At 48.1% G+C, this 15,415-nt stretch overlaps 1 protein-coding gene across 8 annotated transcripts in view; it reads left to right on the forward strand.

The window, feature by feature from the left end:
• PCM1 (pericentriolar material 1) overlaps positions 1 to 15,415 on the forward strand; it is a 149,649-nt gene that overhangs the window by 29,998 nt on the left and 104,236 nt on the right. For all 8 annotated transcript variants that reach the window (XM_068132244.2, XM_078766142.1, XM_078766141.1 and 5 more), the window contains exons 9-10: positions 7,116 to 7,323; positions 7,992 to 8,289. In XM_068132244.2, coding sequence (XP_067988345.2) covers positions 7,116 to 7,323; positions 7,992 to 8,289 — 506 coding nt within the window. The remainder of the gene's footprint in view (positions 1 to 7,115; positions 7,324 to 7,991; positions 8,290 to 15,415) is intronic.

The following is a 15,415-nucleotide window of genomic DNA, read 5'->3' on the forward strand; positions in this document are numbered from 1 at the left end:
TCGATACGAGCCACAGTCCAGAGAATCACCTTTGTCCTTTTATAGAGGGATGAGGGTACTCGGTTCCCAATCCACTGGAATGCGGCCTTCTTTCACCACCAGATTGCAGATCTCTGTCATTCTCTTCACACCCCAATTTCCTGCTGCCTTCAACATATCTCCCACAACTCCAGTCAGCCCTCCTGCTTTTCTACTCTTCATTGCTTTTATCGCTTCCTAAACCTAAAGGTGGTTTTTATTGCTTTTATCGCTTCCTCAACTTCCTTCTCGGTTATCTTCTCTGCTGGTCCTAAAACTGAGTTACTCTCTGTCGCCATCCCATTCATTCTCTGCATTCAACAGTATTTCCATATATCTCTTCCATCTTCCTTTAATTCCATCTGGGTCCACAATGATTTGTCCCACATCATCCTTCAAGCAACTCACCCCCATCACATCACACCTCTCTTTCGATATCTGCTTTGCAATCCTGAATACCGCTCTCTGACCCTCTTCCAAATCCAAGCGTTCTCCGAACATTTTCCTACATGCCTCCTGCGCCTTTGCCACCTCTTTCTTTGCAGCCTTCTTGGCTGCGTTATAACTTTCACGCTCTGCTTTTTCTGCCCACATACCCTCCGCCTTCTGCCACTCATTGAACTTCTTCCTCTTCTCGTCAATCTTATTTCCAACTTCATCCCACCACCATGTTTCCGAGTGCCTCGGTGGTCCTTTTGTCCATCCACATACCTCACCAACGGCTCCCAACAGACTATCTTTCATTGACATCCAACCACTTTCAAGCTCAACCACATCATCCTCTGCCATACTCAGCCTCTCTTTTAATGCCTCCCGCACAGTCGCCTCTTTCAACCTCCACACCTTCATTCTCGGTTGGTACTTCACCCGCCAAGCTCTCCTCGCACCTTTCACCCTTATGTCGCAGACAACCAAGTGGTGCTGTGAAACAGCCTCCTCCCCCGGGATCACCTTTGTGTCCTGGAGGTGCCCCCTATCTCGCCTACGCCCCAGCAGGTAGTCAACGGTTGTCGTCGACCCACCTGACGTGTATTTAACAAGCTTATTATCCTCTTTCTGGAACTGAGTATTACAAATCAACAAATCAGCTCCATCAGCAAACTCCAAAATCCTTTCACCTTCTCCATTCCTCACACCATATCCCTAACCCCCATGAACTCCCTCAAAACCGTCCATACTCCTTCCCACATGTCCATTTAGGTCTCCTCCTACCACAACAACTTCCTTATCTTTCACGTTTTCCATCAGCTTCTCTATTGCACACCAGAACTTGTCCTTCCCCTCATCGCTCCGACCAACCTGCGGAGCATATCCTTGACGGACCAGCGGAGATGACGTTCACCAAGAGCTTTCCAATCATAATTTTCACCATCATCAACCTTTCACTCACTCTAGTCACACTCACCACACTGTCTACAAACTCCTCAGAAAACAGGACACCAACACCATTCACGCCTTCTGGGCACCCTTGCCACACAAACTTGTATTTCTGTCCCTGCCTACCCTTCACCATTCTCACACCACTTCCCTTCCATCTCGTCTCCTGCACACAACATATGTCCACTCTTCTGCTGACATACTTCCACCACTTCTCCTGATCTCCCTGTCATTGTCCCTGCATTCCATGTCCCAAACCTCAGAAACCGATCTCCACGTCGGGCATCGGACGTTTCGTCGTCATAAATGTAGTGATTTCCACCCTTGCTTCGATCGGGTTCCCCACCTTGAGTTTTGCCGAAAGTAAAAAGTACCGTGAAAGTAAAAAACAAAGTAAAAAAAAACGCGACACCATCATGTACCATTTAAATTTTTTATTTTTTCAAACACACGCAACTTTCAAATGATGATGATTATGATGGTGATGAATTAAAATCCCATGAATTCCTCAAACTCTGAGGATGACCCAAATGATAGTTCTGTAATGTCATGTGCTGAGGGACAGGCAGGAGGCAGCAGCTGAGGGTGTTGGTGAGGGTGCTGGTGGTGACACTGAGATGGCAGCAGGAGATGGTGCTGATGGTCTTGAGGTGGAGGGTGCAGGGCTGAATAAATGGGTAATGGAGAGCTGCCTGGCAGATTGCCACAGGTTTCGATGCAGCTCTTTGTTCGGGGAGAAGCATATCATCCAAGCCCCTCTTGAACTTGAGGTACCTCTCCATGACTGGGTCAGCATCTTCCAACTTGCCGACAAGCGCCCACCCACATGTCTTGCAGTAACTTGCCCAGGAACTGGACTGTGAGGTTGGACCTCGGCACCTCTTCCTCATCACTGCCCGCCTCATCGGAAACCGTTATAATGGCCTCCAACTCCTCCACGGTGAGGTTGTCTCCATGTGAGGAAATTTGGTCCTCCAACTCCTCAGGCTGCATGTCATCAAATTCTTCCCCTCTCAACTGCCATGCCAACCTGACCATCGCATGCCTCTCTTCCATGTTATCGGGAAAGAATGAATGAATTGGGAAAGCCAGTAAAGTTTCTGACTGCCTGTGGCCACAGGTTGTGCCAGCACACGTTGATGGTGGAGGCTCTTACCTCTTCCAGCGACTCCTTGATGGTGCCGATGCAGTGGGCAATGTTGAAATCCTTCCAACACTGCCCGACGGTGAACCCTGGGTTCACCTCGAAATGGGATTCCTGGGACTCTATCGCATCCAAAATTCGGCGAAAGGTGCGACGGGTGTAATACGTTTTAAACATTGAAATCACACCTTGGTCAAGTTACTGGATGAGGGAGGTGGTGTTGGTTGGCAGGAAGATCACCTCGACGTTCGGGTGAGCCACATCCAGATCCACGGGGTGGACAGGAGCGTTGTCCAGGAGCAAGAGAACCTTGAACGCAAGGTTTTTGTTCACCATGTACCTCCACCTGAGGAAAAAAACAATTATGGAACCAGTTCAGGAAGATTGCTGCCATCACCCAGGCTTTCTTATTGGCCCTACAAAACACGGGCAGAGTTTGCCTGTTCTTGCCCTTGAGAGCACGCGGGTTTTGGGAACGGTACAACATCATGGGTTTCAGCATGAAGTCCCCTTTTGCATTTGCACAGAGGAGAAGAGATACCCAGTCCTTGGCAGCCTTGAATCCATCCCGATGCTGTCTCCTTGCATTTCGAGTTGAAAGTTCTCGTGGGCATCTTTTTCCAGAAGAGGCCAGTCTCGTCAGTGTTGAACACCTGCTCTGGGCTGTATCCCTTCTCTTCGATCAGCCTTGCGAGTTGAGGAGGGAACACTTTTGCTGCCTCTTTGGTTTGTGGAGGCATGCTCCCCCTGTGAGCTTCACATTTTTGAGACAATACCGTTCCTTGAAACGATGGAACGTTCCCTGTGTGCAGTGAATGAAGTCACGCTGCTTGTCCCATCATCGCTCGGCGCATCACTCATGCTGGCACCACCTGTGCCAGACAGATGATCGTAAATTTGTTTGACCTTTGCGCGAATGAGAGGTCCACTCAAAGGCATATTATTTTGTGTGTTGTCCTCAATCTATATGCTAAGAGCCTTCTCCATCCTTTATATGTGGACATCTCAGAAATGGGTGACAACCTTCGTACTTGATACAGCGTTCGATGAAATACTGTCATGAATCGCCTTCTTCTTCCGTATGTTGCGAACGGTGGATTAGTTGACGCCATAATGCCTGCCCACAGAGGCCTCTCAAAAGCCGGTCGAGCAGCTCCATTTTCTCTCTCGGGCTCGTTACTTTATACTGCGTCTTGGTATTTGACACATCTTCGGCACTGGTCTTGCACTTGGGAACCATGATTGAGCGATGAGCAAAGCAAGAGTCAAAAACACAGGTCGAAGCAACGGGACGAGAACAATGATTGAGATTGAGGACACAGTCTATATATGTAGGATTGCGAGCATCGTGGGTAGTTGCGGGAAGTACTCTGCCCATTGTTTGTTGGGGATGCTATCGGACGATGCCGTATTGAGCCTATCTGATAATTTCAATAATAGATTTAATGAAGCATTTGCATTCTATAATTCCCAGGGTTGACATGTTTTAGTCGCTGATGGAACATCCACCGAAGTGTTTTCATTGTCTAAGATATCTGATGATGCCTTGCCGTATATTGCAAATTGTCATCGATTTAATGAAGCGTTTGCATTCTATAATTCGCGGGGTTGATTTGTTTACACATCTGGTGGGATATCCCGCGAAGTTCGCTTATAGTGCGGCTAAAATTTGCAGCCACGAAAGCCATGAAAACGCAAAGCACACAGCAGTGAATGTACGGTATTGTACTGTATAAGCAGGTCATGCTCGTGGCTCGTATAAGTTTTGGTTTTGTGTACGTATTTCTAGCTGCTTTATGCATGGCTGGTAAAAGATGGGTTTTATAAATGTGTCAAGCTAGCGGCTCATGAAATCGCCCCAGAAAAATCTAAAGAATCGGAAAAAAAATTTGCGCCGCTGAAAAACCACGAAATCGCAGAACATGGCCACGAATAGGAAAAAAAAGCCGTAATTTTGTGGAACACAGCCGCGAATAGAAAAAAACCCCGCAAATTTGCGAGACATTTTTCCGTGAATCGAGAAATGTGTCGCATTTTATCAACTGCGAATAGCGGGTCCGACGGTACTCAGTTTTCACTCAGGTTTCTTGTTTTCTTTGTTTGTTTGTCTAGAGTCAGGTTGATCTGAATAGGTAACATGCTTCGTCTGTCACGATAGGGAATCTACCTGTAATAAGTTCTATGTTAGTCTGGTTTGTCGGGTTAAGAGGTCTGCTTGTGAACATACCAGGATGTTTGAGTGTTAGATAGTGGAGGGATTAAGATAAACCCCTGTGTGTCACACCTGGTAATCAAACCTTTGTCCCTTATGGCAATGCATACTCGTATAGACACTTAGACAGGCCCTGTAGTGCACACATTAATTAAATTCCCTTCCCTGACAAGGACTTCGGAAGAAGACAGGCAGGAGGCCAGTTCGGGGCACCGCCGCATGGGCAGCAGCCAGCTCCACCTCCGGCAGGCCTAGCCACATCGAGTAGCATGAGCTATCACCACGCTACAGGCCTGTGATTGGTCAGTGCGGTAGGCGCTAAACTCCAGCCAACGAGTGCGGGAGGCGCAAAGCTGGAAGGTTCGGTGGAAGGCGCTGGTTGGTGGCGCGCCAAGGCTGACGTCACCGCCCAGGTTATAGGAGGGCACGCCAAACGACATTTGGCTCTTGCGCAGCACGTCCCTCTGGCCCTCTTGCACGTCCAGCTCGAACCTTTGTGCTTTCTGGCTGTCTTGTGCTCTCTGCGCTTCCCTGCTTGGTCTTGGGAGGTCCCTGGTGGTCGTTGGCTCGCCAACTGCATGGTGCTCGGAGCGGTGCTCGGTGCTTTGGAGCTTAGAGTGGTGCACGGACCTCGTGGGCGGTCGACGAGGAGCCTGGGGTGGGCGTTGGCTCGGGCCTTCGCGGTGCTTTGGAGCTTGGAGCCAAGTGGGGACGACAGACCACAGCAGATAAGGACGCACCACAGAACATTACACGACGAGACATTTCCTTTCGTAATCCATTCCTGTGTGGCGTATTTGAAGTGGGGTATGTGGGATCCCAAATTAGGACTTTTATTTGATTACCGTCGCGTTTCATTGTTATCGGGTGCTGGGAATAAACGTGTTTATTTTCGTACATTAAATCTTGTGCTTGTTTGCTTGTCTTGTGCTTGTTCGGTTCATTCATTCCCTGCAGGATCGAAGCCGTGGTCGGCGCGCTCCAGGTAAGCGCTTTTGCCGCAGCTTTCCACTTCCCTTCTTCCCGCGCTACATAAGTAAAAAAAAAATTTTTTTTGTGATTATTATTATTATTATTATTTTTGGTATCTAAGATTGAGGCTTGTGTAAGAGCTAGCACATTAAACACAGCACACATTGGCAAGTAAAACACAAAAACATTAACGGACACATAAAACAATAAAGGGAGGGGGGACAAGATGGGGAGAGAGGGGGTGAGAGGGGGAAGCACACATACACAACAGTAGAGAACAGGGACATCGGGAGATCTGTGGAAGGGAGAGGGTTGGGGGGGGGGGGGGGTACACGGTATAAAACAAATTCACACTACTAGGAATTTCAGGAATGAAGTATGAGATTGAAAGAGGTGGATGAATTGGGGTGTATTAACGTGGGTAGAAAAGATCAAGGTTTTGGATGGGGGAAGATAACAGATGGTGGTGAACAGCTGTTTTGAAGACCTGGAGGGAGGAGTGGGATCGAAGAGTGTGGTAGTTCGTTCCAGAGGCGGGGAAAAAGAGGAATAAAAGAGTGAAGGTGAGCAGAGAGTGTTGATTTTGGCAGTTTCACAAGAAGAGGGTTGTGGCAGTTCTTGTGCATCCTGCCGGAATATTTGGGGGATACAGCACAGACAGAGCTGGGGGAGCTAGGCCAGAGAGGAGTCGGTAGAAGACAGAAAGACCACCAACCTGCCTGCGGCGAGAGAGTGAAAGGCCCTCAGAATTGGCTTCATCGCGGGAGATACCAATGATCCTGAAAGCTTTGGTTTCTACAGCGTGAAGCCGAGCTAGGTGTGAGGCAGGAGCACCAGCCCAGACTGGAGAGCAGTATTATTTAGCAGATTAATTATTTAATTATTTTGCAAAAAGTCACAGCTTCGGGTGAAACACTGGTGGTCCAGGTATGTATGCTATTAGCCAATTTATTAAGAAATTATTTTATGATCACTACTTATTGACTTTATTTATGCAATTAATCAATCAATTATTGTCCACCTTTCCCTCCCAATACCGTGTCTATGTGCTGCACGGCGGTATCGCTGGGAGCCGAAGGTGCCCGAAGCTGCGCCGAAGAGCGCAGCGCTGGAGGATATTTATTTATTTGGCCTGGGGGCGGTGTACTTTGAATGTATCTGTACTTGTTTGCATTCTGGTTTATTATTTTTGCATGGGGAATTTAAAAAATATTCAGACAAATTTTATTTCGAAATTCCCCATTGGAATCTCTGACGTTGATATAGTAAATGTATCACTAAAATGGTTTCCTTGTTTGGTATGCAAAGTACAAGTGAAAAATGATGCTGATTATTGTTTGCTTGATTGTGATTCCTACTTTTTTTTTTCTTCTTTTTGCATTGTGTCTACAGTCATTTCCTAACAACCAAAGGCCAGCCGGACCTTCATCGCCAAACCGAGAGGCCCAGAAGAGGTTGCGTGAACAGAATGACGGGACCCCAGCATCGAGCGAGAGATCAAGGTTGACCAGAAAAATTGATAAGTTGCAGGAGAAGAAGCAGCGGATGGATGAGCCGATGCAGGACTTGAGGAGGCTACGTAACCAGGAAATTGATAACCGTACGAACCTCTGCTACTCGCGCTGCTTTGTGTGCTTTCTTTTTATTGGGATTTTAAAATATTCTCATTTATTTTTAACTGCAAAACCTCCTTGATTTCCAAATGAATAATACTACTTAATTATCAAACTACAAAATTATCAAACAAAACTACTTAATACTACAAAATCTGTCAATATTCTCAAGCAAGTTGCCTAGCAGTGCATCATCCTGTTCAACAAGGACATGTTTTCATGCAAGCTCTCGCTCTAGGTTTTGATCGAACACTAGCAAGTGCAACTATACATGATGTTTTGGGAGGCGGGTAATCGTTTAACTCCAAATCTTTGGTGGTGATTGAACTCTTGATGATGATAAAACATTATGGCCTGATTGGCTTTGCAGGCTTAGGATTTCCTTCACAATATAGTACAGCCAATCCAGGTTAATATCCCATTGGACTGCATTTTCTATTTCTCATCATGCATGTAAAAAAAAAAAACTCTTCCATGTGCCTGAGAAGCTAATATAAACATGCATCCCTGCTTTCTGAAGTTTGAACTTTTATTTAAAATACAGTACCAGCCTTATCGGTTCATACTGATGAATGCATTTTTAAACTCTGCTTATTTTTTTTGAAGATTAAATCGAGTTGGATTCCCATCCTCCTCCCTCCTCCAACCAACATAGGTTCTGCTCGAGCTGTTTTGCGTTTTGACGACTTGGAGAAAGTTCAGGCTCGTTTGCCTCTGCCACGACAGGCCAGCGCTCCTGTTGACAGAGCCACTCGGCAGCCCAGACTTGCACGCCTTTCCTCATGTTCTGCCTTCTCTGCTACACCACCACGAGAAACCAGTCAAGGAAGGAGGTCTCCTGGAGGCGGCGTATATAAACACGGAACACCTTATCCTCGCTCTTATGGTGGGCGCCACAATTCTGATGATCATGACGGCAGTGAGCAAGAGGGCCTCGATCACCAAAAAATTGAGTAAGAGCCAGAAGAAATAAACTTCTTATTGAAAAAAGAAGAAATAAATTTAGTGCTGACTTATAGATTTAAGTGTCGTAATTTTTTTTTTTCAACCATAATGGATTTTTCCATTCTTCTTTAAAAGGGCATTTACAGGATAACAGATTTTGACTACTCACCATTACTATAGGCTATACTTGCCAGACCTTTATGGTTTTGACAATTTTTTATTTTCGTGGTGGAGTATAAGATTAAGTATTGAGTTGGTTTTTTTTTCTTTTTTTTTTCTTGCTAATTTGAAGATTGCAATCAGGTTATTTGGAGGTGTTTTTTGTATTAATGGTCAATGTAATTTTTACCTTCACCACTGAATTGTCTGGCAGTGTATCGTCCACCCTAGCTCCTTCAATAATAGTGTTTATATGGAATACTAGCTGAATGCACCTGGCGTTGCCCGGGTTCTTTTTGAATGAATTTAACTTTCTGTACATAGGTCTGACGCGAGCCCAGTATCAGTTAGTGCTCAACGATTCCTTCTTCTTTCTTCTGTCGGGCCCCGCGAGATAATACAGCGGGTAAGCTAACCTATTGTGCATTTTTTGATAAAAGCACCAATTTTGGCACAGAGGTAGACCAATATATTATGAACAAATTTGGATGTGGAGCCATCGCCCAACTGCCCCCTGGCGGCCGTGGCGGCCATTTTCCAAAATGGCCGCCAGCAGACACCCAAAAGACACACAGAAGTTAGATAAAGTTTGCTGCTGAAGGTTTTAGTGAATGTTTATTGAATGTTTTGAATCAAGACATGCCAGATAGCTCTTAGTCACATTTTGGGAGATGCTGCTGATATTAATTAACATATTTCGGCTAATTGCAGATGAAATGGCGACAAGGAAACCCATGATCAGGCATCAAATGCTGACATTCCTTGTGAATAGGCTAGATTCATTTAAGTTGTGGAAATGTTATCTGACCTTCTTCCTCTGTCTGTCAATAGCTATTCATGGACAATGCCCATGCCAATTGATGCCAATTAACAAAATTATTAACACAATTATGCTAATTACATCGATAATACAACAACAATAACAGAACCAGATAGTGATAATTATGGTGGCTTGCTCTCATCAGATCAATCCTGGGTAAGTCACATCTTATACTTCTGTGGTCAAGGGACACTACTACATTTAATTATCATGTTAATTAACACATAATCTGCTAAATGCAATATGCAGATAAGTTCACTGTTTTACAGTACCTGTGTACTGTCTGGAACAGTTCAGAATCTTCATCTTAAGTTTGCGAGTTCAGTTCTGAGAGCACTCCCCATCGCAAGCACACAGTGGTGTGCATTCCAGACTGGCCTTCTTGCACTTGCACCTCTTGATGCAGCCCCTCTGGCATTTGCAGGAGACAAGCTCCCGGCAGACCTTGGATGCCTCGGGGAGCGTTGTCCAGAGAGGTTCGTACATGTCGCTGGTCTTGATCCAACCCCAGTTGGTTGGTGATGGCAATGTTGGTGCAGGAACCAGGGCCTGATCCCAGACATGTCCACCCTGGTATATTGCTCGTCGGACGTGCTGCTTCAGGGCTGCACTTGTCGGTGGGATCAGCTGGACATTGCTCTTCTTTGCAAACAGTTTGCGGCGTGCCTTGTCGATATCGGTTGCGGTGCTTGTTCTGTCGTAAAGCAGGATGACGAACCTCTCGATGGTGTGCATGGCATCTTCATCAATATGATCCGGTGCAGTGGAGAGGTCAGTGAGTGTCTGGGTCAGCTGAGGTAGAGCTGTCCACACTGCCCATGCTGTCCTCTTGCCATGTCCGGCGTAGCAGGAGACCGTGTCGCAGCCCGTCAAAGCATGAAACATCGGTCGTGCCTGTGCTTTCTCAGGGCCCAGAGCCCGCGCCATCTCATGGGCTGCCAAGAACCGGAAAGCCTTGCCCGTGCCGAAGGACACCCACACTTCGGCTTCCTCCTCCAGGGTGCGTGCCAGAGCCACTGCCAGGACAACAACATCAGTGTCAACTGTGCGGATGAGGATCTTCTTGTGGCCATTGTGAGCAGCGTGGGCGGCATGCAACATCATGTGGCTGTCGGCTTCTTCGTGGTTGCAAGGAGCCAGGGCTGCAGTATCTAGGAGCGGTGGCTTGCTCAAGACATCATCTCCTTCAGTGATGACCAGCTCCTTGTCTGCAAGCTGGAATGAGTCGTGGAGGACGCCAGAGAGGAAGCTGAACAGCTGTCTTGTTCTCGTCGAATCTGAGGAAGCTGGCCCAGTTCCCGGGGATCGTTGCACCACCCACCACCCGTCTTCTCACCCCTTTTCCGCGCTTGGCTCTTGCTGTACCCTTCAACGAGTCTATTGTAGCGGTCCCATACCAGGTCCAGTCGCGTGGTTTGATGGAGTTTTGAGAGTATGTAGGGCACAAAGACCTGCTGTGCATACTCGTTGAAGCTTTTTGCTGTAGCTGGCTTCAGCATCTGGATGATGACCGCTCCATCTAGCACAATGCAGCTGGTTGGAGGAACCTCAGACTTCGGCTGACTGAGGTCTACTAGACAAGCGAGAAGATCACTCGACACCCAGCCGGATGCCACCGCCAGCTGATAGTGCAGGGGGGCAGGCTTGGTTTTCATGTTGGAAGAATTCCTCTAGATTCCCATCCCGGTTCTGGCACCCGATATACAGACGAGAGAACAGGTCCACGTCATTCTTGAGGGATTTCATCTGCTGCTTGCCCTTTCCCGGAGGTTTTGAAGCAGGCTGACCGAAGATTTTCAGCTTGTTTCTGTGGATGGCATCTCCTATGGGTTTCGTTCTCTCCACCAGGCGTTCTCTGACGAAGTTGTCAAACTGCAGCTGACCCACTTCGTGTGCATGACGGAGGGCGTCTACAGTCCAGGTGGCGCGATCTCCTTGGTGTCGAGTACCAGCAGATCTTGACTCTCTTCAAATGGATTCCCGAAGTCTTCCATCACGTTGACCATCGACTGTACATCTTTCAGGAAAGCAGTCTGCACACTTGCTGACTGGTCATGGTGCCTTGTGTCTTGTGGTCTGTTCCCCGGGTCAGTTACATCATGGAACTGTTCGATGAGCGTGGCAACCTCTGGTCCTGCCACCATCCACCGTCGTAGAGCGCTGGGGTTGTCAGTCAGGCCCACTGCATCTCCGTCTCCTTTGATGGCAGCATTGTTCTGCTCGTGGGCCTGATCGACGGGGATGGCGGAGAACGACCTGTTCGTCTTCTGGACGGTGAAGTTCCCAGATCGGAATTCCTGGGCTATTTCAGGGTGTGTCGTCGGCAGTTCCACCATGTCTCGCAGATGCACAGGAATCCAGCGCGCGTAGTTGGTGTGATCCAGGGCATGGAACCGCACTGCTAGTTCTGGCAGGGCATCTAGGTACATCGCAAACGACGCTTGGCGCAGAGAGCGCACGTACACCAGGACCGTCACCTCCAGTTGCAGGACAGTTGCCCAGTAGTCGAACTGGGGGCAGGTCTCCGCTTTTTGCTGGCACCAATCGTCGAACTCCAGCTGCTCGTTGCATGTGTCACCCAGCTGGTCAATGTAGTGGTTGTAGGCGTGCTGCTGCAGGGTGAAGAGGGCTGCTGCTGTCACTTGATGAGCCCTCCTGGTTCGACTGACATGGGATGCCCGCAGGAAGGAGTCCGCTGTCCCGGCACTGGTGATCTCTGCCTGAACCAGTGCTTGCACCCATCCGCTCCCTTGCAGCCAGTCACCAAGGGTCTTCAGTGCTGCCATCTCGATATGAAGGCCGCCGAAGAGGACGACAAACTTCTCTTCACCATACTCCTGTGGCCACTTCCACTGGATTTCCTTTGCCAAAGCAAACAGCGGCTGGTCGAATGTGACCACTGGAGTCTGGCCAGGGTTGAGATGTTCCACTGCAATCCTGACCACATCCATGGAGTGCTTGATCATAGCCACGGTGTGGGCGCTCTCCAGGAAGAGTGGGAGCAGTGCGGTGGGACAGATGGCCCGACTGGCTGGCATGTCCTGCTGGCTTGCGTGGTATGCAGCCCATGAAGTGTTCTCCACTGGAGAAGTTTCTTGTAGGGCGACTTGGGTGTGTTTTAGCCAGAGATGCTCTCTTTCAGCATGTTGCTTGAGGCCGCTGTTGCTGCTCAGGGATGTCACGCTGGTAGCCGGCACGGGGGTGTTCTTGATGCTGCCGACGGATGGGACATCTGTATAGTAGTGCGGCAAACGGTCAACTGTTTTGAGGCCTCTTTCGTTCGGCCCTCCGAGGATGATGATGCTGCGGTCAATGCCGGCCCCAGGGACCGCAGGGTGTTGCATGATGGAAATAGCAGTCCCATGGAATGACTGTTTTGCTGCGGTGGAACTTAGGTTGTGGTCGATATTGTCTACCGCGGCAGTCGTGAAGACTCTGCCTCTCATCTTGGGAGGGCAGACTACTTGCTCCTGGTGGTAGAGGCGGCAGGCACTGTTCCCCAGCTGTGTGGAAAGGGACAGGACCCGATCATAGGAGATATAAATCCCCATGTGTGCCAGCCTGTCGACGAGCTTCCTCTTGCGCGTGTGTGCATGTAGCATTAGGCCGATGTAGGTTGGAACTGGCGTCTCCTGCATGATGGCGTGCCTGACTGGGTGAGGCGTACTGCCTGTGGCGGCCCGTCGGTGCATAACGCTGTTGAACTTGAGGAGCTGGGCGAAGCTCAGTGCCGCTGGTGTTGTGCTTTCACTCTGGTGCTTGATACTGGGACCTTCCAAGATCATATTGACCAAGGCAAGCAGCATGGGTGGCACGGAGTCCTGTTGGCATCCTGCAGGAAACCCGTTGAACACCTTGGCATCTCCGATGATGTGGCGTCTCACAATTTGGGCAGCATGCGCCAGGTGGACAGCATCAAGGTCTCTGTCCAGTTCACAAGCCTTTGCCAGGGCATCGCCGAGGTCTTCATTGAATGCAAGCAGGACATCGCGCCCCTGGTGCTGTGCACACATGTTAGGAAAGTGAGCAAGCAGTCTCTGCTTAAGACGGGTCGTGTGCACCCTGCCCTCATGCTTGACTCCCAGCTGTTCCATCCTTGACGTGTATAACTGCGCCAGGTCAGCAAGTTTGAAGACCGGAGACGTCTCGTCATCCATGTGAGCTTTTTCAATAAACACCACCAGCTCTGCGAAAGCAAGTCCTGCTATTGCGTGTTCATCGGCTGTACCTTTGCCCGCCATTTCCTTAATCTTCCGTGCGCGATTGTACAAGTTCAGGAGACAATTTCAGTGGTACTTGGCCTCCTGTGCAACCATGTCCCCAGCGTACAGTTGCGTCAGGAGGTCCATGTCGTCCAGAATCAGTGCGCACGACCTGACACGCGAGTCCAGTTGGAATGTTGCAGCTTCATGAAGACCAGCACTACCAGGAGCTTCTCTGCAGAAGAAGCATTTCACTTCTTGGTGTTTCGTCTCAGTACTTGATGGTCGTGACAGATATCGAGTTCGCTTGCGGGCAACAACTTCCTCTTCTTCGTCGGCGCCTATTTTCAGGTGCCTCTTCTCAGCTCTGTCTAACTTGGTCTTGTTATACCTCAGCCTGCAGGTCTTGTGGTATCGTGCATTGTTGGCGCTCAATGCTGCTTCAACGCCACTGCCTTCATCTAATCGGCTCAACAGAAAAGAGTTGGGGAGCAATCCAAGCTCATTGAACCTTCTCAGATGTCCAGCGAGAATGCTGTAGCTGCTCCCCTTGTCTTGGCGTGTGCTCTGGGATGGACTTGTCAGCGACTCTGGCATCGTTTCTTGGCATATGAAGCATAATGACCAGTCTGTCTCTGTTGCTGGCTGGGCGGAGGTAGACGGAGCTGTTTCTGCACCACGAGGCTCAACGAGTTTGAAGCTCTTCGACATTGTTCTGGAAATGGAAAATGACAAAGTTGTATGAAAGGAGCACTCAGAATCCAAGTGAATTAGGACATGTTCAATTGAGAGATGTTTGTCATGGTTGTTATGCTAATCTATGAATAATTCAATAAATCGATAATAAGATAAGATTCTAAAAACACATGGGCACCTTTCTTTGTTGTTAAGTGCTACCCTACATTAGCAACAACACGCAACATAATGTTTGCACAACATTGCAGATTCAAAACAATCATTTTTTCCTGCACATTTACTCAGTACATCTCATTCACCTAGGGATAAGTCTTCCTCGGCAGCCACATGGCGGCCATTTTGGAAAATGGCCGCCAGGGGGCAGTTGGGCAGGGGGCAGCTCCACATCCAAATTTGTTCATAATATATTGGTCTACCTCTGTGCCAAAATTGGTGCTTTATCAAAAAATGCACAATAGGTTTGAATATCCTAGGTAAACTGCCCCACTAAGAGAGAATTTTGAAAGCATGTGTTGCGATCAATCAGATATTCCTAATAAGTGCATAAGTTGTACTTCAAGAGAATTTTGAAAGAAGAAGATTTATTGCGAAATGGGCCCAGCCCGGCCGAGGCGGCCTCGACCGGCCTCGCCACCTCGCCTAAAACCTTCCCGGGGCCCGTCCCAACATTTTTAGTTTTTTGAATGAATTTACTACTATAATTCAGCTTTTACTCGCGGCCGTAGACGATTGACTACTATAATTCAGCTCGGCTTTTAATTGCGAAATGGGCCCAGCCCGGCCGAGGTGGGCCTCGACCGGCCTCACCACCGAGCCTATAACCTTCCTGGGGCCTGTCCCGACATGTTTTGTATTAGAGGTTTCCTCCTATCTTTCACCGTTCAGGAGTTTAGCTTGCGCAGACAAACGAACAAACAAACAAAAACTTAATTTTATACAGTCACGTGAAAAAGTAAGTACACCCCATGTAAACTTTTGACCTTTTCAACATACAGCTATTTGATCTTCATTCCAACAATATTGATAGATAAAGGTGATATAATATAACAAATATCATGAAACATTTACATTTTGTAGTCCATTGTATAATTTAAATAAACATAAATGCAAATTTCGCATGTGGAAAAAGTAAGTACACCCTTGGCTCTAATAGGTGGTATTGCCGCCTTTGGCAGAAACAACCTCAAGAATGCGTTTCTTATAACTATCTACCAGTCTCTGACATCGAGTGGAAGAAATGTTTGCCCACCCCATGCA

The sequence above is a fragment of the Myxine glutinosa genome, chromosome 12 (genome assembly GCF_964187855.1).
Source record: "Myxine glutinosa chromosome 12, kmMyxGlut1.1, whole genome shotgun sequence".
Classification (NCBI taxonomy): Eukaryota; Metazoa; Chordata; class Myxini; order Myxiniformes; family Myxinidae; genus Myxine; species Myxine glutinosa.